Source organism: Astyanax mexicanus, chromosome 4 (assembly GCF_023375975.1).
Source record: "Astyanax mexicanus isolate ESR-SI-001 chromosome 4, AstMex3_surface, whole genome shotgun sequence".
NCBI lineage: Eukaryota > Metazoa > Chordata > Actinopteri > Characiformes > Acestrorhamphidae > Astyanax > Astyanax mexicanus.
Genome location: NC_064411.1, coordinates 10519458 through 10542675, shown reverse-complemented (window position 1 = coordinate 10542675; position 23218 = coordinate 10519458). Strand labels below are relative to the sequence as shown.

Sequence of the window (23218 nt, the reverse complement as noted above, 5' to 3'; positions counted from 1 at the left end):
AACGTTTGGTTAAACGCTGAAATCTAAAAACGCTTGTTTAAATGCTGAAATCGTAAAACTTTTGGTTAAACTTTTGATTGCTAATGTGTTGCTAGGCGGTTGCTATCATTTCTGAAAAGGTTGCTAAGCTGTTGCTAGGCAATTGCTAATGTTTTCCAGGTGGTTGCTAAGCTGTTGCTAACTGGTTGCTAGGCAATTGCTAACATATAACAGGTGGTTGCTAAGGTGTTGCTAGGTGGTTGCTAGGGTGTTGCTAGGTTGTTGCTATCATTTCTAAAGTGGTTGCTAAGTGGTTGCTAGGCAGTTGCTATCGTTTTCCTAGTGGTTGTTAAGGTGTTGCTAAGTGGTTGCTAGGCAGTTGATATCATTTCTAAAGTGGTTGCTAAGTGGTTGCTAGGCAGTTGCTATCGTTTTCCTAGTGGTTGTTAAGGTGTTGCTAAGTGGTTGCTAGGCAGTTGCTATCATTTCTAAAGTGGTTGCTAGGCAGTTGCTAACGTTTTCCCAATGGTTGTTAAGGTGTTGCTAAGTGGTTGCTAGGCAGTTGCTTTCATTTCTAAAGTGGTTGCTAAGTGGTTGCTAGGCAGTTGCTAACGTTTTCCAGGTGGTTGCTAAGTGGTTGCTAGGCAGTTGCTAACGTTTTCCAGGTGGTTGCTAGGCAGTTGCTAAGTGGTTGCTAGGCAGTTGCTAACGTTTTCCAAGTGGTTGCTAGGCAGTTGCTAAGTGGTTGCTAGGCAGTTGCTAACATTTTCCAGGTGGTTGCTAAGTGGTTACTAGGTAGTTGCTAACATATTCCAGGTGGTTGCTAGGCAGCTGCTAAGTGGTTGCTAGGCAGTTGCTAACGTTTTCCAGGTGGTTGCTAAGTGGTTGCTAAGCAGTTGCTAACGTTTTCCAGGTGGTTGCTAGGCAGTTGCTAAGTGGTTGCTAGGCAGTTGCTAACGTTTTCCAAGTGGTTGCTAGGCAGTTGCTAAGTGGTTGCTAGGCAGTTGCTAACGTTTTCCAGGTGGTTGCTAAGTGGTTGCTAGGCAGTTGCTAACGTTTTCCAGGTGGTTGCTAGGCAGTTGCTAAGTTGTTGCTAGGCAGTTGCTAACGTTTTCCAGGTGGTTGCTAAGTGGTTGCTAGGCAGTTGCTAACGTATTCCAGGTGGTTGCTAGGCAGTTGCTAAGTGGTTGCTAGGCAGTTGCTAACGTTTTCCAGGTGGTTGCTCAGTGGTTGCTAGGCAGTTGCTAACGTTTTCCAGGTGGTTGCTAAGTGGTTGCTAGGCAGTTGCTAACGTATTCCAGGTGGTTGCTAGGCAGTTGCTAAGTGGTTGCTAGGCAGTTGCTAACGTTTTCCAAGTGGTTGCTAGGCAGTTGCTAAGTGGTTGCTAGGCAGTTGCTAACGTTTTCCAGGTGGTTGCTAAGTGGTTGCTAGGCAGTTGCTAACGTTTTCCAGGTGGTTGCTAGGCAGTTGCTAAGTGGTTGCTAGGCAGTTGCTAACGTTTTCCTAGTGGTTGCTAAGGTGTTGCTAAGTGGTTGCTAGGCAGTTGCTATCGTTTCTAAAGTGGTTGCTAAGCTGTTGCTAGGCTTTTTCTAACGTTTTCCTGGTGGTTGCTAAGGTGTTGCTAACTGGTTGCTAGGCAGTTGCTATCATTTCTAAAGTGGTTGCTAAGTGGTTGCTAGGCAGTTGCTAACGTTTTCCAGGTGGTTGCTAAGGTGTTGCTAAGTGGTTGCTAGGCAGTTGCTAACATTTTCCAGGTGGTTGCTAAGGTGTTGCTAACTGGTTGCTAGGCAGTTGCTATAATTTCTAAAGTGGTTGCTAAGTGGTTGCTAGGCAGTTGCTAACGTTTTCCTAGTGGTTGCTAAGGTGTTGCTAAGTGGTTGCTAGGCAGTTGCTATCGTTTCTAAAGTGGTTGCTAAGCTGTTGCTAGGCTGTTTCTAATGTTTTCCAGGTGGTTGCTAAGGTGTTGCTAACTGGTTGCTAGGCAGTTGCTATAATTTCTAAAGTGGTTGCTAAGTGGTTGCTAGGCAGTTGCTAACGTTTTCCAGGTGGTTGCTAAGGTGTTGCTAAGTGGTTGCTAGGCAGTTGCTAACGTTTTCCAGGTGGTTGCTAAGGTGTTGCTAACTGGTTGCTAGGCAGTTGCTATAATTTCTAAAGTGGTTGCTAAGTGGTTGCTAGGCAGTTGCTAACGTTTTCCAGGTGGTTGCTAAGCAGTTAATAGGTGGTTGCTAAACCCTGGCTGGGGTGCCGGGGTGTCCAAACTTTTGACTGATAGCTGCTCCATACAGCAGCTCCTCCATACACTCACAGTACTGGAGGAGCAGGGGAGAGAAGGGGTTCCGTGCGCAGAGCTGCTCGTGTGTGAGATGGAACTCTGGGCCCCCCATTCATTTCTATGGGAAAACTTCGTACGACATTTGTACGAAATCCGTACGACGTATCGTTTCGTAAAGCATATTTTCGGAAAGAACTCACTAAGTTCTATAGACCATCCGAATTTCGTCTTCATATCTCAAAAATTCTGACGTTCACAGCCGTTCAAAAATCTTCTAGTTCATTGTCTATGGAAAAAAGGGCGTACGTTTACGAAGTTTTTACGAAAACCGTACGATATATCGCTCCAAAAAGCACAAGCAACGTAATTCACTATAGGTCCCACGATCCCTGAAAGTTTCGTGATTCTACGTTAAAAGCCCTAGGAGGAGTAGCGTTTAACAAAAGTGAGGAAGAATAATAATAATAATAATAATAATAATAATAATAAGAAGATTACGAAGAACAAGAAGTTGGCTTTTCCAAGCCAACTTAATAATAATAATCATAATAATAATAAGAAGATTACGAAGAACAATAAGTTGGCTTTTCCAAGCCAACTTAACTAGAAAAGGTAAAGTTCGTGAACGAACTTTAAGTTGGCTTGGAAAAGAACGCTAATAACGTTAAAAAGTTAAAATGGTTGCTAAGCTTTTTCTGTCTGAAGAGTGTGAAGAGTCATTGATATGCTGTTAACGCTAAATGCTAAAAACGCTGAAATCTAAAAACGTTTGGTTAAACGATGAAATCTACAAACATTTGGTTAAACGCTGAAATCTAAAAACGTTTGATTAAACGCTGACATCTAAAAACGTTTGGTTAAACGCTGAAATCTAAAAACGCTTGTTTAAATGCTGAAATCGTAAAACTTTTGGTTAAACTTTTGATTGCTAATGTGTTGCTAGGCGGTTGCTATCATTTCTGAAAAGGTTGCTAAGCTGTTGCTAGGCAATTGCTAATGTTTTCCAGGTGGTTGCTAAGCTGTTGCTAACTGGTTGCTAGGCAATTGCTAACATATAACAGGTGGTTGCTAAGGTGTTGCTAGGTGGTTGCTAGGGTGTTGCTAGGTTGTTGCTATCATTTCTAAAGTGGTTGCTAAGTGGTTGCTAGGCAGTTGCTATCGTTTTCCTAGTGGTTGTTAAGGTGTTGCTAAGTGGTTGCTAGGCAGTTGATATCATTTCTAAAGTGGTTGCTAAGTGGTTGCTAGGCAGTTGCTATCGTTTTCCTAGTGGTTGTTAAGGTGTTGCTAAGTGGTTGCTAGGCAGTTGCTATCATTTCTAAAGTGGTTGCTAGGCAGTTGCTAACGTTTTCCCAATGGTTGTTAAGGTGTTGCTAAGTGGTTGCTAGGCAGTTGCTTTCATTTCTAAAGTGGTTGCTAAGTGGTTGCTAGGCAGTTGCTAACGTTTTCCAGGTGGTTGCTAAGTGGTTGCTAGGCAGTTGCTAACGTTTTCCAGGTGGTTGCTAGGCAGTTGCTAAGTGGTTGCTAGGCAGTTGCTAACGTTTTCCAAGTGGTTGCTAGGCAGTTGCTAAGTGGTTGCTAGGCAGTTGCTAACATTTTCCAGGTGGTTGCTAAGTGGTTACTAGGTAGTTGCTAACATATTCCAGGTGGTTGCTAGGCAGCTGCTAAGTGGTTGCTAGGCAGTTGCTAACGTTTTCCAGGTGGTTGCTAAGTGGTTGCTAGGCAGTTGCTAACGTTTTCCAGGTGGTTGCTAGGCAGTTGCTAAGTGGTTGCTAGGCAGTTGCTAACGTTTTCCAAGTGGTTGCTAGGCAGTTGCTAAGTGGTTGCTAGGCAGTTGCTAACGTTTTCCAGGTGGTTGCTAAGTGGTTGCTAGGCAGTTGCTAACGTTTTCCAGGTGGTTGCTAGGCAGTTGCTAAGTTGTTGCTAGGCAGTTGCTAACGTTTTCCAGGTGGTTGCTAAGTGGTTGCTAGGCAGTTGCTAACGTATTCCAGGTGGTTGCTAGGCAGTTGCTAAGTGGTTGCTAGGCAGTTGCTAACGTTTTCCAGGTGGTTGCTCAGTGGTTGCTAGGCAGTTGCTAACGTTTTCCAGGTGGTTGCTAAGTGGTTGCTAGGCAGTTGCTAACGTATTCCAGGTGGTTGCTAGGCAGTTGCTAAGTGGTTGCTAGGCAGTTGCTAACGTTTTCCAAGTGGTTGCTAGGCAGTTGCTAAGTGGTTGCTAGGCAGTTGCTAACGTTTTCCAGGTGGTTGCTAAGTGGTTGCTAGGCAGTTGCTAACGTTTTCCAGGTGGTTGCTAGGCAGTTGCTAAGTGGTTGCTAGGCAGTTGCTAACGTTTTCCTAGTGGTTGCTAAGGTGTTGCTAAGTGGTTGCTAGGCAGTTGCTATCGTTTCTAAAGTGGTTGCTAAGCTGTTGCTAGGCTGTTTCTAACGTTTTCCTGGTGGTTGCTAAGGTGTTGCTAACTGGTTGCTAGGCAGTTGCTATCATTTCTAAAGTGGTTGCTAAGTGGTTGCTAGGCAGTTGCTAACGTTTTCCAGGTGGTTGCTAAGGTGTTGCTAAGTGGTTGCTAGGCAGTTGCTAACATTTTCCAGGTGGTTGCTAAGGTGTTGCTAACTGGTTGCTAGGCAGTTGCTATAATTTCTAAAGTGGTTGCTAAGTGGTTGCTAGGCAGTTGCTAACGTTTTCCTAGTGGTTGCTAAGGTGTTGCTAAGTGGTTGCTAGGCAGTTGCTATCGTTTCTAAAGTGGTTGCTAAGCTGTTGCTAGGCTGTTTCTAATGTTTTCCAGGTGGTTGCTAAGGTGTTGCTAACTGGTTGCTAGGCAGTTGCTATAATTTCTAAAGTGGTTGCTAAGTGGTTGCTAGGCAGTTGCTAACGTTTTCCAGGTGGTTGCTAAGGTGTTGCTAAGTGGTTGCTAGGCAGTTGCTAACGTTTTCCAGGTGGTTGCTAAGGTGTTGCTAACTGGTTGCTAGGCAGTTGCTATAATTTCTAAAGTGGTTGCTAAGTGGTTGCTAGGCAGTTGCTAACGTTTTCCAGGTGGTTGCTAAGCAGTTAATAGGTGGTTGCTAAACCCTGGCTGGGGTGCCGGGGTGTCCAAACTTTTGACTGATAGCTGCTCCATACAGCAGCTCCTCCATACACTCACAGTACTGGAGGAGCAGGGGAGAGAAGGGGTTCCGTGCGCAGAGCTGCTCGTGTGTGAGATGGAACTCTGGGCCCCCCATTCATTTCTATGGGAAAACTTCGTACGACATTTGTACGAAATCCGTACGACGTATCGTTTCGTAAAGCATATTTTCGGAAAGAACTCACTAAGTTCTATAGACCATCCGAATTTCGTCTTCATATCTCAAAAATTCTGACGTTCACAGCCGTTCAAAAATCTTCTAGTTCATTGTCTATGGAAAAAAGGGCGTACGTTTACGAAGTTTTTACGAAAACCGTACGATATATCGCTCCAAAAAGCACAAGCAACGTAATTCACTATAGGTCCCACGATCCCTGAAAGTTTCGTGATTCTACGTTAAAAGCCCTAGGAGGAGTAGCGTTTAACAAAAGTGAGGAAGAATAATAATAATAATAATAATAATAATAATAAGAAGAAGATTACGAAGAACAAGAAGTTGGCTTTTCCAAGCCAACTTAATAATAATAACTAGAAAAGGCAAAGTTCGTGAACGAACTTTAAGTTGGCTTGGAAAAGTACGCTAATAACGTTGAAAAGTTAAAATGGTTGCTTAGTGGTTGCTAGGCAGTTGTGATCATTTCTAAAGTGGTTGCTAAGCGTTTGCTAGGCAGTTGCTAATGTATTCCACATGGTTGCTAAGTGGTTGCTAGGTGGTTGCTAAGCAGTTGCTAACGTTTTCCAAGTGGTGGCTAAAGTGTAGCTAACTGGTTGCTAGGCAGTTGCTATCATTTCTAAAGTGGTTGCTAAGCAGTTGCTAACATATTCCACGTGGTTGCTAAGTGGTTGCTAGGCAGCTGCTAACATTTTCCAGGTGGTTGCTAAGATGTTGTTAAGTGGTTGCTAGGCAGTTGCCATAATTTCTAAAGTGGTTGCTAGGCAGTTGCTAACGTTTTCCTAGTGGTTGCTAAGGTGTCGCTAAGTGGTTGCTAGGCAGTTGCTATCATTACTAAAGTGGTTGCTAAGTGGTTGCTAGGCAGTTGCTAACGTTTTCCTAGTGGTTGCTAAGTTGTTGCTAAGTGGCTGCTAGGCAGTTGCTATCGTTTCTAAAGTGGTTGCTAAGTGGTTGCTAGGCCGTTGCTATCGTTTCTAAAGTGGTTGCTAAGCAGTTACTAGGCAGTTGCTAACATATTCCACATGGTTGCTAAGTGGTTGCTAGGCAGTTGTTAACATTTTCCAGGTGGTTGCTAAGATATTGTTAACTGGTTGCTAGGCAGTTGCTATAATTTCTAAAGTGGTTGCTAGGCAGTTGCTAACATTTTCCAGGTCGTGGCTAAAGTGTAGCTAACTGGTTGCTAGGCAGTTGCTATAATTTCTAAAGTGGTTGCTAAGTGGTTGCTAGGCAGTTGCTAACGTTTTCCTAGTGGTTGCTAAGGTGTTGCTAAGTGGTTGCTAGGCAGTTGCTATCATTTATAAAGTGCTTGCTAAGTGGTTGCTAGGCAGTTGCTGATGTTTTCCTAGTGGTTGTTAAGGTGTTGCTAAGTGGTTGCTAGGCAGATGCTATCGTTTCTAAAGTGGTTGCTAAGCTGTTGCTAGGCAGTTTCTAAAGTTTTCCTGGTGGTTGCTAAGGTGTTGCTAAGTGGTTGCTAGGCAGTTGCTATCATTTCTAAAGTGGTTGCTAAGTGGTTGCTAGGCAGTTGCTAACGTTTTCCAGGTGGTTGCTAAGTGGTTGCTAAATGGTTGCTAGGCAGTTGCTTTCATTTCTAAAGTGGTTGCTAAGTGGTTGCTGGGCAGTTGCTATCGTTTCTAAAGTGGTTGCTAAGCTGTTGCTAGGCAGTTTCTAACGTTTTCCTGGAGGTTGCTAAGGTGTTGCTAACTGGTTGCTAGGCAGTTGCTAACATTTTCCTAGTGGTTGCTAAAGTGTTGCTAAGTGGTTGCTAGGCAGTAGCTAACGTTTTCCTAGTGGTTGTTAAGGTGTTGCTAAGTGGTTGCTAGGCAGTTGCTATTGTTTCTAAAGTGGTTGCTAAGTGGTTGCTAGGCAGTTGCTAACGTTTTCCAGGTGGTTGCTAAGTGTTGCTAACTGGTTGCTAGGCAGTTGCTATCATTTCTAAAGTGGTTGCTAAGTGGTTGCTAGGCAGTAGCTAACGTTTTCCTAGTGGTTGTTAAGGTGTTGCTAAGTGGTTGCTAGGCAGTTGCTTTAATATCTAAAGTGGTTGCTAAGTGGTTGCTAGGCAGTTGCTAACGTTTTCCTAGTGGTTGCTAAGGTGTTGCTAAGTGGTTGCTAGGCAGTTGCTATCATTTATAAAGTGCTTGCTAAGTGGTTGCTAGGCAGTTGCTGATGTTTTCCTAGTGGTTGTTAAGGTGTTGCTAAGTGGTTGCTAGGCAGATGCTATCGTTTCTAAAGTGGTTGCTAAGCTGTTGCTAGGCAGTTTCTAAAGTTTTCCTGGTGGTTGCTAAGGTGTTGCTAAGTGGTTGCTAGGCAGTTGCTATCATTTCTAAAGTGGTTGCTAAGTGGTTGCTAGGCAGTTGCTAACGTTTTCCAGGTGGTTGCTAAGTGGTTGCTAAATGGTTGCTAGGCAGTTGCTTTCATTTCTAAAGTGGTTGCTAAGTGGTTGCTGGGCAGTTGCTATCGTTTCTAAAGTGGTTGCTAAGCTGTTGCTAGGCAGTTTCTAACGTTTTCCTGGAGGTTGCTAAGGTGTTGCTAACTGGTTGCTAGGCAGTTGCTAACATTTTCCTAGTGGTTGCTAAAGTGTTGCTAAGTGGTTGCTAGGCAGTAGCTAACGTTTTCCTAGTGGTTGTTAAGGTGTTGCTAAGTGGTTGCTAGGCAGTTGCTATTGTTTCTAAAGTGGTTGCTAAGTGGTTGCTAGGCAGTTGCTAACGTTTTCCAGGTGGTTGCTAAGTGTTGCTAACTGGTTGCTAGGCAGTTGCTATCATTTCTAAAGTGGTTGCTAAGTGGTTGCTAGGCAGTAGCTAACGTTTTCCTAGTGGTTGTTAAGGTGTTGCTAAGTGGTTGCTAGGCAGTTGCTTTAATATCTAAAGTGGTTGCTAAGTGGTTGCTAGGCAGTTGCTAACGTTTTCCTAGTGGTTGCTAAGTGGTTGCTAAGTGGTTGCTAGGCAGTTGCTATCATTTCTAAAGTGGTTGCTAAGTGGTTGCTAGGCAGTTGCTAACGTTTTCCTAGTGGTTGCTAAGGTGTTGCTAAGTGGTTGCTAGGCTGTTGCTATCATTTCTAAAGTGGTTGCTAAGTGGTTGCTAAGCGGTTGCTAACATTTTCCTAGTGGTTGTTAAGGTGTTGCTAAGTGGTTGCTAGGCAGTTGCTATCGTTTGTAAGGTGGTTGCTAAGTGGTTGCTAGGCAGTTGCTAACGTTTTCCTAGTGGTTGTTAAGGTGTTGCTAAGTGGTTGCTAGGCAGTTGCTATTGTTTCTAAAGTGGTTGCTAAGTGGTTGCTAGGCATTTGCTAACGTTTTCCAGGTGGTTGCTAAGTGTTGCTAACTGGTTGCTAGGCAGTTGCTTTAATATCTAAAGTGGTTGCTAAGTGGTTGCTAGGCAGTTGCTAACGCTTTCCTAGTGGTTGCTAAGTGGTTGCTAAGTGGTTGCTAGGCAGTTGCTATCATTTCTAAAGTGGTTGCTAAGTGGTTGCTAGGCAGTTGCTAACGTTTTCCTAGTGGTTGCTAAGGTGTTGCTAAGTGGTTGCTAGGCTGTTGCTATCATTTCTAAAGTGGTTGCTAAGTGGTTGCTAAGCGGTTGCTAACATTTTCCTAGTGGTTGTTAAGGTGTTGCTAAGTGGTTGCTAGGCAGTTGCTAACGTTTTCCTAGTGGTTGTTAAGGTGTTGCTAAGTGGTTGCTAGACAGTTGCTATTGTTTCTAAAGTGGTTGCTAAGTGGTTGCTAGGCATTTGCTAACGTTTTCCAGGTGGTTGCTAAGATGTTGCTAACTGGTTGCTAGGCAGTTGCTATAAATTCTAAAGTGGTTGCTAAGTGGTTGCTAGGAAGTTGCTAATGTATTCCAGGTGGTTACTAAGTGGTTGCTAGGCAGTTGCTAACGTTTTCCAGTTGGTTGCTAAGGTGTTGCTAAGTGGTTGCTAGGCAGTTGCTAACGTTTTCCAGGTGGTTGCTAAGCAGTTAATAGGTGGTTGCTAAGCCCTGGCTTGGGTGCCGGGGTGTCCAAACTTTTGACTGATAGCTGCTCCATACAGCAGCTCCTCCATACACTCACAGTACTGGAGGAGCAGGGGAGAGAAGGGGTTCCGTGCGCAGAGCTGCTCGTGTGTGAGATGGAACTCTGGGCCCCCCATTCATTTCTATGGGAAAACTTCGTACGACATTTGTACGAAATCCGTACGACGTATCGTTTCGTAAAGCATATTTTCGGAAAGAACTCAATAAGTTCTATAGGTCATCCGAATTTCAGCTTCATATCTTAAATATTGTGACGTTCACGGCCGTTCAAAATTCTCCTAGTTCATTGTCTATGGGAAAAAGGGCGTACGTTTACGAAGTTTTTACGAAAATCGTACGATGTATCGCTCCAAAAAGCACAAGCACACCCCACGGCTATAAGTTCTACCATCGTGTGAAGTTTCGTGGTTCTAGCTCGAAAGCTCTAGGAGGAGTAGTTGTTTATAAAACGTGGCGAGAATAATAATAAAAAAAATAAGAAGATTACGAAGAACAATAAGTTGGCTTTTCCAAGCCAACTTAATAAGAAGATTACGAAGAACAATAAGTTGGCTTTTCCAAGCCAACTTAATAATAATAAGAAGATTACGAAGAACAAGAAGTTGGCTTTTCCAAGCCAACTTAACTAGAAAAGGTAAAGTTCGTGAACAAACTTTAAGTTGGCTTGGAAAAGAACGCTAATAACGTTAAAAAGTTAAAATGGTTGCTAAGCTTTTTCCGTCTGAAGAGTGTGAAGAGTCATTGACATGCTGTTAACTTTTGACTAAACGCTAAATGCTAAAAACGCTGAAATCTAAAAACATTTGGTTAAACGCTGAAATCTAAAAACATTTGGTTAAACGCTGAAATCTAAAAACGTTTGATTAAACGCTGAAATCTAAAAACGTTTGGTTAAACGCTGAAATCTAAAAATGTTTGGTTAAACGCTGAAATCTAAAAACGCTTGTTTAAATGCTGAAATCGTAAAACTTTTGGTTAAACTTTTGATTGCTAATGTGTTGCTAGGCAGTTGCTAACGTTTCCCAGGTGGTTGCTAGGCAGTTGCTAAGTGGTTGCTAGGCAGATGCTAATGTTTTCCAGGTGGTTTCTTGGCAGTTGCTAAGTGGTTGCTAGGCAGTTGCTAACGTATTCCAGGTGGTTGCTAGGCAGTTGCTACGTGGCTGCTAGGCAGTTGCTAACGTATTCCAGGTGGTTGCTAGGCAGTTGCTAACGTTTTCCAAGTGGTTGCTAGGCAGTTGCTAAGTGGTTGCTAGGCAGTTGCTAACGTTTTCCAGGTGGTTGCTAAGTGGTTCCTAGGCAGTTGCTAATGTTTTCCAAGTGGTTGCTAAGTGGTTGCTAGGCAGTTGCTAACATATTCCAGGTGGTTGCTAGGCAGTTGCTAAGTGGTTGCTAGGCAGTTGCTAACGTTTTCCAAGTGGTTGCTAGGCAGTTGCTTAGTGGTTGCTAGGCAGTTGCTAACGTTTTCCAGGTGGTTCCTAAGTGGTTGCTAGGCAGTTGCTAACATATTCCAGGTGGTTGCTAGGCAGTTGCTAAGTGGTTGCTAGGCAGTTGCTAACGTTTTCCAGGTGGTTGCTAAGTGGTTGCTAGGCAGTTGCTAACGTATTCCAGGTGGTTGCTAGGCAGTTGCTAAGTGGTTGCTAGGCAGTTGCTAACGTTTTCCAGGTGGTTGCTAAGTGGTTGGTAGGCAGTTGCTAACGTTTTCCAGGTGGTTGCTAAGTGGTTGCTAGGCAGTTGCTAACGTTTTCCAGGTGGTTGCTAGGCAGTTGCTAAGTGGTTGCTAGGCAGTTGCTAACGTTTTCCAAGTGGTTGCTAGGCAGTTGCTAAGTGGTTGCTAGGCAGTTGCTAACATTTTCCAGGTGGTTGCTAAGTGGTTGCTAGGTAGTTGCTAACATATTCCAGGTGGTTGCTAGGCAGCTGCTAAGTGGTTGCTAGGCAGTTGCTAACGTTTTCCAGGTGGTTGCTAAGTGGTTGCTAGGCAGTTGCTAACGTTTTCCAGGTGGTTGCTAGGCAGTTGCTAAGTGGTTGCTAGGCAGTTGCTAACGTTTTCCAAGTGGTTGCTAGGCAGTTGCTAAGTGGTTGCTAGGGAGTTGCTAACGTTTTCCAGGTGGTTGCTAAGTGGTTGCTAGGCAGTTGCTAACGTTTTCCAGGTGGTTGCTAGGCAGTTGCTAAGTTGTTGCTAGGCAGTTGCTAACGTTTTCCAGGTGGTTGCTAAGTGGTTGCTAGGCAGTTGCTAACGTATTCCAGGTGGTTGCTAGGCAGTTGCTAAGTGGTTGCTAGGCAGTTGCTAACGTTTTCCAGGTGGTTGCTAAGCAGTTAATAGGTGGTTGCTAAAACCTGGCTGGGGTGCCGGGGTGTCCAAACTTTTTACTGACAGCTGCTCCATACAGCAGCTCCTCCATACACTCACAGTACTGGAGGAGCAGGGGAGAGAAGGGGTTCCGTGCGCAGAGCTGCTCGTGTGTGAGATGGAACTCTGGGCCCCCCATTCATTTCTATGGGAAAACTTCGTACGACAATTGTACGAAAACCGTACGTCGTATCACTTCGCAACCTCCTATTAATTTAAAGATCTCGATAAGATCTATAAGCTCGCCGAATTTGGTGTTCGTATCTCAAAAATTGTGGCAGTTACGGACGTTTAAAATTTGTCCCCATTCATTCCTATGGGAAAAAAATGCGTACGTTTACGAAGTTTTTACGAAAACCGTACGATATATCGCTTCAAAAAGCACAAGCAACCTGAACCGCTATAGGTACTACGATACTGTAAAATTTCGTGATTGTACGTCAAAAGCTGTAGGAGGAGATGCGTACAACAAAAAAAGCGCGGAATAATAATAATAAGAAGAAGATTACGAAGAACAATAAGTTGGCTTTTCCAAGCCAACTTAATAAGAAGATTACGAAGAACAAGAAGTTGGCTTTTCCAAGCCAACTTAATAATAATAATAAGAAGATTACGAAGAACAATAAGTTGGCTTTTCCAAGCCAACTTAATAATAATAAGAAGAAGAAGATTACGAAGAACAAGAAGTTGGCTTTTCCAAGCCAACTTAATAATAATAAAAATAAGAAGATTACGAAGAACAATAAGTTGGCTTTTCCAAGCCAACTTAATAATAATAATAAGAATAAGATTACGAAGAACAGTAAGTTGGCTTTTCCAAGCCAACTTAATAATAATAATAAGAAGATTACGAAGAACAATAAGTTGGCTTTTCCAAGCCAACTTAATAATAATAAGATTACGAAGAACAGTAAGTTGGCTTTTCCAAGCCAACTTAATAATATTACGAAGAACAGTAAGTTGGCTTTTCCAAGCCAACTTAATAAACACACTGCAGTTCTAGTTAAATCTGCATTTTTTTATTGACACTTGTAAAGTTTGGTCCTTTAGAAAACCCTGAGTTTCTCACAGGTACATACAATTTTGCGGTGGTGTTCATGTGGATTCATCTTGTAAATTTTGGGGCGGCACAGTGGCAAGAGAGCCTGGGAATAATATAACATTAAGCATAACGTTTGTATAATATTTAATTGTAAAAGTATCTGCTGCTGCTGCTGTTTGCTGGAAGCTGCTGTTCACTCCGTGTTTGGAAGGACGCTTGAAGCTGGCGGGGTGTTTGAGGGCGTGGTCAGTCTCAGTGGAGGGTTCAGGGAACCGTCAGTCCAGAACCAGCTGACCAATGGAAATTCAGGGGGAAGGCCTTCTTCTAAGCCCCGCCCACCCGTGAAAACTGTGCCAAAACTCAGAAGCAAAAATCTGAAGCAGAAGCAAACAAGAGATTCCAGAAGCAAAAGTCTTTAACAGAAAAATCCCCAAAAAATCCCCAGAAAATTCACAAAAACACATAAATAAAAGCAAAGACTGGCAAAATCCAAACAGAAATAATTTTCAAATAACTGCAAAGAATAATAAAGTAAACAAGTATATTTAAAAATATATATTTGATATATTTTTTTCTGTTTTGAATTTGCAACATACACTTTTTGCTTTTGATTCTTAACATTTTGATTGCGGATTTTATTTTTTTGCGTAAAACTTTTGGCACAAAATTCACTCCATAATTCAACAGACTATTTGAGAATCTGGATTTAGGGCATCTGGAAATATGCAGAACAGGCAATTTATTCTCCTTTAATCTTCTCAAATGCCAAGTTCAGAGACTCATAATAAAAAAAAAACTGTAAGTATCACATTAAAAAATATTTTCTTTCCTATTTTAGTGAAATACTTTATTCTAATTTGTAAAATGAAAGAAAAGCCCCATAGAAGTAGTTCTACGCTGTTTTAAATGAGAGTTTTAGCTGTTTAGCTCCATTCAGCGCGGTGATGGGGTGTAATGTGATATGGAGGGGGCGGAGCTCTACATTACCCGAGTGAGGCTGAGCTTCGGGCTCTGCAGTTCTTTCGCAGCGCCTGAGGAGGAAGAGCAGGATCAGCTGAACTACAGAAGGTATGGAGAAGTTTCTCTCTCTTTCTTCATCACGCTGTTCTACATTCACTCCTACACCAACACCACCTTCACCACCTTCAGCATGTGCAGCATTTACACCACCAGCACTGGATCTTCTAGCTCTGCTCAGCAGTTATGTGTCGTTCGAGAACGATGCAGCTCTAAGCGTCGGCTCTTTGTGAACGATTCCACAATGGGAGCGTTTTAGGATCCTATTTGGGATCCGTTTTTTTTTTCCTTCAGTATGTCGCTGTCTCTCTGCCTCCCTGTCGTTGCGCTTGTGCTCTGCAAAGTGTCGCAGAGCCCACAGTATTTTTACAACGTCATTTTTTTTGTCCTTCGGTGCCTCGCTGTCTCCACTCCACCTATGGAGCTAAATTAGTGCCAAAACTACGCAAATAAAGAAAATGCGCTTCCAGCGATTCCCCAGAGCATTAATTTACACTGATTAAGGTGTTTAATACATATTTGTTACACATTACAAATATGAGCTTTCATGCTGAAATATTTTATATTATGCTCTTTAAAAAAGAGAGAAAAAATATTAAATCAGTGTTTAAATTAATTAATTAGATAGATAGATAGATAGATAGATAGATAGATAGATAGATAGATAGATAGATAGATAGATAGATAGATAGATAAATGAGTAATCATATCGACCTGGTCCTCACCACACAGCCTGCCTCACTCATCCTGACAGAAAAAAAACCTAAAATATTAGCTTGTAAAATGACCCAGTGGTGTTATAGCAGAATAACACACCTAACGGTTAAAGTTAACTATATAACGAAAAGGATTAACCATTACAAACTGTGTGTACATTATCCTACCATTTAGGCTATATATCAACAACTAATAACAAATTCATGTTTTTAGGACATTCACGCTGTTGGTAGTATGTGATGTTTGGAATTGCTAGCTAGCTTGGCTAGGTCGCTAGCATTGGCTTGATAAGGTAAAGGTGGCTAAACTGTAACTTACCTTTAAAAATAATGTAATGTGCCCCTATATCCAGTTGCTGTATCCTTTTAACAAAACTGCTTTTGTTATTCAGTATTTTTCTACATTGTTCGTGACGCATTAAAAAAACATGGTGCATGCTCCACACAGTATTTTTATGTACAGATTTACAAATGTGTTAGCAATAGTAAAATGTTTTATGATGTGATTTTGTTTGGTGAGAATAATGTCATGATACAACCCAGCAAACATGCCCACACTGGGCCAATGAGGTTGGTGCGGTACCGCCCCCATATGGGCAGCCCAAATCGGACCAATGGGTATTTGCACATTGGGCCAACAGAGATTTGCAGAGCTCTAACACTAACACACACACACACACACACACACACACACACACACACACACACACACACATGCCCTCAGCGGAAAACCAATTGTGGCCCCAAATTTTTAGAACTGTGCAATATTGAACAGAGAACACTTTTCAAGAAAGAAAATTTAAAGCTGTGCTATTGGCACTTTGACATTTTTTGCAACTGGCTGTAAAACAATTATATAAATAACACAATTTAAAGTGTATAGTAAATTAATAAATTTATTACAAAGTATCATGTATAAAATATAAACAACACACAACAGTATTTAAGTAAATTAAATCCCAAATTTATATTTTAGCATGTAGATAAACATGTACTGCATAAATATCTCCATTTGCAAAAACAGTATTTATAATAAACGGTATGATATAAATAACAAACATAATACAAAATAACAAAGAATTATACAACTTAAATTAAAAAATATATATATATATATATAATATATATATAAACATCAATAAAAACAGCAAATCATATTCTTGAATAAATACTTAAATGCACTAGACTGATGTAGTAGATGAATAATAAACTGATACTATTATTGCTACTGGAACAAAGCCTCTGGGGTGGGTTTCCCGAAAACGAACAACCTTAGCGAATAACGAACGAACTAACGAATGACGTGAGTAAAGAACGAGCCAGTTCTGCGAGTGTTTCCCAAAGAGCTTCGCAACGTGAAAATTAACAAAGGAGATTAAAGAACGTCTTAAAGAACATCTTTGTTGAATCCTCCCCTGAAACAGCGCACTCAATCGATCCACAAATATCGATTATTATGCAGTATTTATTCAGTATTACACCCTAAAAATGTAAAAAAGTGTTGTAATCATAAATATTATACATATTTTGAAATTTAAATTACAAAAGGATGTACTTTGGCATTAATAAAATACTCCTACAGATACATATGGCTAAATAAATAAGTCATATGTTTATATATAAATGTTTAATAAACATTAAACTTTTTTAAAACTATTATTGTTAATATACATATATTATATTAATAGATATTGTACTAATATTATTAATAGTAATATTGATAATATTAATTTATTATTATTATAATTATTAATAATATAAAAATAATATAATAATATAAAAATAATTATTGTTCCGGTGTGTGTGTGTGTGTGTAAATATATATATATATATATATATATATATATATATCGTCGCTGTCCGATGAAAAGCACGTATCTCCAAAAACCGGACTTTTCAGGAAAAGCAAAAAACGTTTTTAATTAAATAATATTGGGTAAAATAAACAACAGATAACGCTGTTTACATATAATTTAGTTCTAAAATTCATATATATTATTTTGATTTCTTAAGTTCTATAGTTTTATATGTTAAATGGACTTACGTGCTTTGTACACGGCAAAAAGGACATACGCGGGTGTTCCATACGCGGGCGTTACAGTGAATTCCAAAGAGTCACGTCCACCAAGCTGCGCAGTTTGAACGCTCTCCTTACACTCTACCGGTATAAATCATGTTTTAACGGGAGCAGAGTCTAGTATTACTGTTATTGACTAAAAATCACACTGAATCCTTAGTGTGACTTATTGTTTCCATGCTGGTTTAATATCTGACGCGCGGAAATGCGCGATCAGCTGATCCTCATACCCCAAAAGAGACCAAACATTACATTAAAAAAAACTACGAAAATATTTTTCTACAAAACGGGTTTTCCCCAACACAGCATATTTAAACAGTTGATTATATTAGCAAGACCTGGACTGTTTACATATTGTTTTGCACAATACCTTACTGCCTTTTAAAGAGGCAGGATGCATGCTCCTGGTGTCCTCTGCTCCCACCTTTTGGAATCAACCAATGCATACGTCTTTCACAAATCAGTTTAGCCAGATAACTAGCTAGGAAATTCCTACTGAACAATTCTTAACACTAAAATCTGAATAATTCAGAAATATAATTCAGAAATACTGCATTGTAAAATATTTGTTATATTTTAATCTATTCTGCATCAAGAACACAACATGACAGATATTTATAGATTTATTAAGAAATGTTTTACTATGTCACTTAGATACCTTTCAACTAATACAAATTTAAAAGTTACAGACAATGTAATTTATAAATCAAGTTATTATTTACTGTACGAGGAAACGTCAATCATTTAATAAAAACCTCATATAAATTTCAGATATGTACAAGAAAAAACATACAAACCAACAAACATTTCAATAGAATAACCTGTATCAACTACTAATAAAATGTTATATCTCTTTTTGATAAATAACTAAATTCCATGTAGATATTGGATACAAATCTGAATTACTTGTGGGAAATCATTAGGAAAACACATAAATCATGTTTTGAGACTCACAGTCAGACTCAAGAAAATGGTCTGTGGCTTTTTTTTTTTTTATGTACACACGTGAGCCAACTCCACATTAAACAGTGAACCTGCAGACTGGTGATGCATATCACTCATAGTTAAGTGAATCATAAAATCCATGAAAGTCCTTGGGAATGAAATTCTTAAGTTCTTGGAGGTGCTTGTATTTCAGCGCCTTGATTCTCAGGCTGGATGTGTACAGTGGTAGCACTGTGGTGTCACTGTTCCTCTTCCTAAGAGTGGGTGAGAGGTAAGGTGTCCAGTCATCTGCATGGACAGTTTTGTAGTCCATGGTACCATCCACGTTGTACCTGAGAAAAAGAGGGTGAAAAGTAAGAATGGGAAAGGGGCCAGGAGATCAAAGGAAAACAGAGGGAAGAGAGCAAATGGTAAAAAACACAAAAAGTGTGCAAATTTATAACAGGTAAGTATAACAGGTAAGCATCTATGGTAAGTATAACAGGTAAGCATCTATGGTAAGTTTAACAGGTAAGTATAACAGGTAAGCATCTATGGTAAGTATAACAGGTAAGCATCTAAGGCAAGGCAAGTTTATTTATATAGCACCTTTCATACACAACGGTCATTCAAAGTGCTAAGGTAAGTATAACAACAGTTTAATATAACCAGTAATGATACCAGGGATATATCAGTCGGGTGGTGATAAGAACTGCCATTATCTTAATCGCGAATGTCTGTTTTGTTAATTTTTTATTTATGTTTGTGCAACTCAATGAGACATAATTGAGCGTACTAGAGTGAGACAGATGAGAATCTATGTCATGGAGCATACCTGATAGCCCGGAGGTCAAACACAGTTGATTCTCCAGGGTTTTTGCCAGGACGGATGGACTTACAAAGCTTCAGCTTGCTGTAGTCCTGGAAGAAACTGTGGTTGACATATTGCACATTGTATGGCCTGGGATTGGACCGTGCTGCTCTGATCACCGTGGCATACTCGGCTGGAACATGGATGTCTCTGTCTCTCAGTCTTCTCTCTATCACACTGTGCACGGAGTCGCATTCCATTTGTGTATGCCCTTTTTCCAAGTACTTCTGGGTAACGACCTTTTGCTTCTCAGTTGCAAACTTCAGCAGAGCATTGCTTAAAACTATGTTGCGATTTTGATAGCTGCATCCATCACTCCATAAGATGTATTCATCATGCATGCTGTGTTCCTCAAGGAAGTGGATGATACATGAAGCAAATTCATTAGCTGTGAGTCCACCTTCCCCTTCATGCCACAAATAATTAGTAGCATCATGGGTTGCCATGTTGTACATTGTGAAGTTGTGGACACCAAGCTTGGTTTTATAGTAGAGTGCTGAGGCTTGAAGTTTGGGGCAAAGAAGTAAACCCTGCAGATCCATACACACCACCATTGTTTTCTCAGTTGCATTGTTTTTATCTTCCTGCTTGCTCACTCTTGCTGACTCCTTCTTCCTGCAATGTTCTTCCCATGTGCCAGCATCTATGTTTCCAACTTTATATGAACAGCACGTATTGCACTGATCTTTCTTGGGGTGAAACAGCGAGAGATTTAATTGGTTAAAAATGCTACTGAATACTTGTCTTGAAAGAGACTGGACATTATTTTCTGCACAAGCATGGGTGTATTCAGAATGAAGATGGCTGATGGATTTAAAAAGAGGTTCCAAGTACATTTTTGTAGAGGAAGATCTGCAGTAATGAGATGGAACCTTAGGAAGGTCCTTTAGAAACTGCTGAAGGAACTCAACCTCTTCATTCCTGATGCTGGTTTTCTTTATCTTTTCAGGCTCTCTCCGGCCAACCCAACTTAGAAAGCACCACTGCTTGATCCCTAGTGTTGAAAGAAACATGCTCTGACATACCCTGGTCCTTTTGCCATCCACTTTAAGGTGACACAGAATGGATGCTGACCTCCTTGACTGTTCTTCTCCTGTCCGTCGTCTTCTCACAGGGCCTACATCTACCAGTGACACAACATAAATTTTCCTCTCCCTCCAGTCTAATTTTTCCCAGAAGTATTTAAAAATTGCCTCCCTGTCCGCTTCCTGTATTGCTTCACAGTGCAGCTTTTTCGATTTCCTACAAAATACAGACTGGCATGGCCTACCCATTTTTCTTTCTTCCCTCGTCACTTCCTCATTTTGCCTTCTTCCAAGATATGACTGACCCATCATTCTTCTCCTTTTCTGAGTGTTGACTTTCCAGGTCTCTGTGTTTGTCCGCCTTTTTGGTCTTCCCATGCGAGACTCTCCACCTAAAGCCTCCTCAGCTACATCATTTTCTTTATTGCCCTCTTGAAGGAAAAAAACAAACAAACATTCTTACTTCATTTCAAGTGTTTAATAAAAATAAAAAAAACACAACGAGTGTCCCAAACGCTAAAGTGTAAAGTGTTACTTTTCATATAACTAGCTCTGAAATTATTTCTAGAACAAAATGTTAAAATTCAAGTTATGAAATTAGTCTTGTCATTTATGTTACATTGGAATTTTAACCTTAAACAGGTAAGTATCTCAGGTAAGTATCTCAGGGATTTTGTATCAATATTCAGAACCGGGTCTGAGCTCTTATGGGATAACAAGTACATCCGTGTGTGTGTGTGTGTGTGTGTGTGTGAGAGAGAGAGAAAGAGAGAGAGAGACACACACATACCCACTAGTTCAGATCCATTGTGTGCCATTTGATCTTGTCCATCAGCAGCATCCTCTTGTCCAGAGATATTTCTTGAACAATGTGCATCTTTAATAAAAAAACAACAGAAAAATTTGTTATTTGCTTTCTTGCATTTCCAGTGCTCAGCCCAATAGATCTCATAATTACGTGTCCCAAACCCTTTAAAATGTGTTACTTTTCATATAACTAGCTCTGAAATTATTTCTAGAACAAAATGTTAAAATTCAAGTTATGAAATTAGTCTTGTCATTTATGTTACATTGGAATTTTAACCTTAAACAGGTAAGTATCTCAGGTAAGTATCTCAGGTAAGTATCTCAGGTAAGTATCTCAGGGATTTTGTATCAATATTCAGAACCGGGTCTGAGCTCTTATGGGATAACAAGTCCATCCGTGTGTGTGTGTGTGTGTGTGTGTGTGTGTGTGTGTGTGTGTGTGAGAGAGAGAGAGAGAAAAAGGGAGAGAGAGAGAGAGACACACACATACCCACTAGTTCAGATCCATTGTGTGCCATTTGATCTTGTCCATCAGCAGCATCCTCTTGTCCAGAGATATTTTTTGAACAATGTGCATCTTTAATAAAAAAACAACAGAAAAATTTGCTATTTGCTTTCTTGCATTTCCAGTGCTCAGCCCAATAGATCTCATAATTACGTGTCCTAAACCCTTTACTTTTCATATAACTAGCTCTGAAATTATTTCTAGAACAAAATGTTAAAATTCAAATTACTAAATTATTCTTATCATTTATGTTACATTGGAATTTTAACCTTAAAATATTAAGTTATGTACCCCCTTTCTCATGTAATAAGAAATAAACAGGTAAATATCTCAGGTAAAGTATCTTAGGGATTTTGTATCAATATTCAAAACTGGGTCTAAACTTTTATGGGTTAAATAGTCTCTCTTTCTCTCTCACACCCACACTTCTCTCCCTCTGTGTGTTTTTCAGACACATACCGTCTTTTTCGGATTCATTATGTTCCACCTGATCTTGCACATCCTCAGTGGCCTGTTCTTGTCCAGAGATATTTCTGGGGCAAAGTGCATCTTCAATAAAAAGAAAAGAAAATATTGTAACAGTGCCTGCACTAGTTGACCGAATTCAGGCTTTGTTTTGAAGAGTAAAAACTTAAATTCTGAAATCTTTACTCTGTCTGACTTAATGTTAATACACATTTTCCATAAACCTTGCTCCTCACAAGAGGACTCAATGCATCCTAACACGACTTCTTCTTGCCTTACAGCCTCACCCTCTTCCTCGTCTTCCTCATCTTCCTCACTAAACACCTTTTCCTCCAGTGTCCTATCATACGGTACATTTACCAGTGCACATAGCTCTTTCAATGAGAGAGACATTTCTGGTCTGAAAGAGACAGATTTCACACAAAACATAACGTTAACTGCCTGACCCTCGGTTAACTAGTTAGCTAGCTAGCTAATGTGTGTTTTAGACAACTAGCTAGCTAGCTAGTTAACTTAGCTGACTAGCCTTTAAGCAAGTTAACCTTATTACGAACGAAAATCTGTAATAAACACTGCTCAAATGAAGTAACATAGAACTGTGACACATATTTACACGTGTTAGCGACTAGTTAAAACGGATACAGTTTAATTCTTACCTTGAGTGTTTGAGCTACGCTGCCGGAGAACAACTTTCTTCACGTCCACAGAGAGAGGTGGCGGGGGTTGGGAGGAGGAGATACGCGGTTTGACAGACAGGTCTAGCAGCCAATGGAGATACGCGGAAAACAGATGAGCGATTTTTCAGACTTTTGATTGGTCATTTTCATCTTCACTTGTATGGATAGGTAGAGATGCATTCCCACATTCAACACATGAAAAAAAGTAAAAAACGCAAAAACTGGAGATACGTGTTTTTCATCGGACAGCGACGATATATATATATATATATATATATATATATATATATATATATATATATATATATTGTTGTAAAAAGAAAATGAAAGATGGGTTACCCCCATCCACCATCCGGGGTACAACTCCCCTGCGTGTTCGTTTTGATGGAGAGAGTTGCAGACAGGTGGAGTGGAGTTGAAAGCAAATCAAGTATTTATTACAAAATACTGAATGCAGGAGAACCAGTACATACAAGACAGTTAGCAGCCATCAAATAGTAAAAGTTCTGACCCCCCTCTGATCTGACTCCATGTTTATACCCCAAATGACGTGAAACCTGCTGATGAGGCGTTGCTAAAATCATCTCATGTTAGTATGCATAATTTCACGTGTTAGTAATCCGTTTCACGTGTCTGACCGGACCACTAGTGCTTGGCCTTGACTGTTTCCAGCCAGAACTGAACATTGTGGCATTATCTGTGTGCGTGTGCGTCACTCCCCGCTTTGAAGAGCTGCAGGTTTAGGGAGGCACCCACACACAGAGAAGGTCGCTTTGGTCTAAGAGCCTCCCCTGTAGCAATTTAGTTCATACAGAGTGTACCAGTCGATGATTGATGGCCGTTAGTTGTGACCAAAATGCCTTAAGCATGAGCTAAACAAGTCACACAATGGATTTCTTATGTTATATGTTAATGTGTTAGTGGCGCGTGGTTAGTCCGCCATACAATAGATCCTATGTGTTAGTTAAATGCCTTATGTATCATGTGGGTTAGTTTGTCATATAATAGAGTCTGTGTTAGTCACATGCCTGATCAAGCAAAGTTTAACTATATGTGTAAAGAATATATATTGTGAGTATTGGTTAATCTTCTATATAAATGTGTATAAAATACAATGTGAGGATTGGATAATCTTCTATATAAATGCATATAAAATACAAGGTTTCACACAATGATTATGTAATTATAGATGCTAAAGTTAAGTAAT

General features: G+C 40.4%; 4 protein-coding genes across 11 annotated transcripts in view; 1 reads left to right on the top strand and 3 right to left on the bottom strand.

Annotated features, from left to right (window-relative positions):
* LOC125801199 (zinc finger protein 271-like) overlaps positions 1 to 23218 on the bottom strand; it is an 883173-nt gene that overhangs the window by 238511 nt on the left and 621444 nt on the right. The gene's annotated exons all lie outside the window — the stretch shown is intronic.
* The window catches only part of LOC111190863 (zinc finger protein ZFP2-like), a 671215-nt gene that overhangs the window by 554287 nt on the left and 93710 nt on the right, over positions 1 to 23218 (bottom strand). The gene's annotated exons all lie outside the window — the stretch shown is intronic.
* LOC125801348 (zinc finger protein 239-like) overlaps positions 13629 to 23218 on the top strand; it is a 111674-nt gene continuing 102084 nt past the window's right edge. Inside the window, exon 1 of one of the 2 annotated variants that reach the window (XR_007438676.1) lies at positions 13629 to 13995. The gene's annotated coding sequence lies outside the window, so the exon portion shown is untranslated. The remainder of the gene's footprint in view (positions 13996 to 23218) is intronic. The other variant, XM_049477924.1, reaches the window with a different exon arrangement.
* On the bottom strand, positions 17348 to 22268 carry LOC111196291 (uncharacterized). Of its 6 annotated transcripts, XM_049477261.1 has the most exons (7): positions 21991 to 22268; positions 21622 to 21734; positions 21329 to 21418; positions 20855 to 20941; positions 20348 to 20434; positions 18497 to 19988; positions 17348 to 18014 (listed from the first exon to the last, which is right to left on the bottom strand). In XM_049477261.1, the coding sequence occupies exons 2-7, from the start codon at positions 21725 to 21727 to the stop codon at positions 17792 to 17794; spliced, it is 2085 nt and encodes a 694-aa protein (XP_049333218.1). In that variant the 5' UTR covers positions 21728 to 21734; positions 21991 to 22268; the 3' UTR covers positions 17348 to 17791. The 6 variants fall into 6 exon arrangements, with proteins under 6 accessions (XP_049333218.1, XP_049333220.1, XP_049333221.1 ...); XM_049477263.1 differs by lacking the exon at positions 20348 to 20434; XM_049477264.1 differs by lacking the exon at positions 20855 to 20941.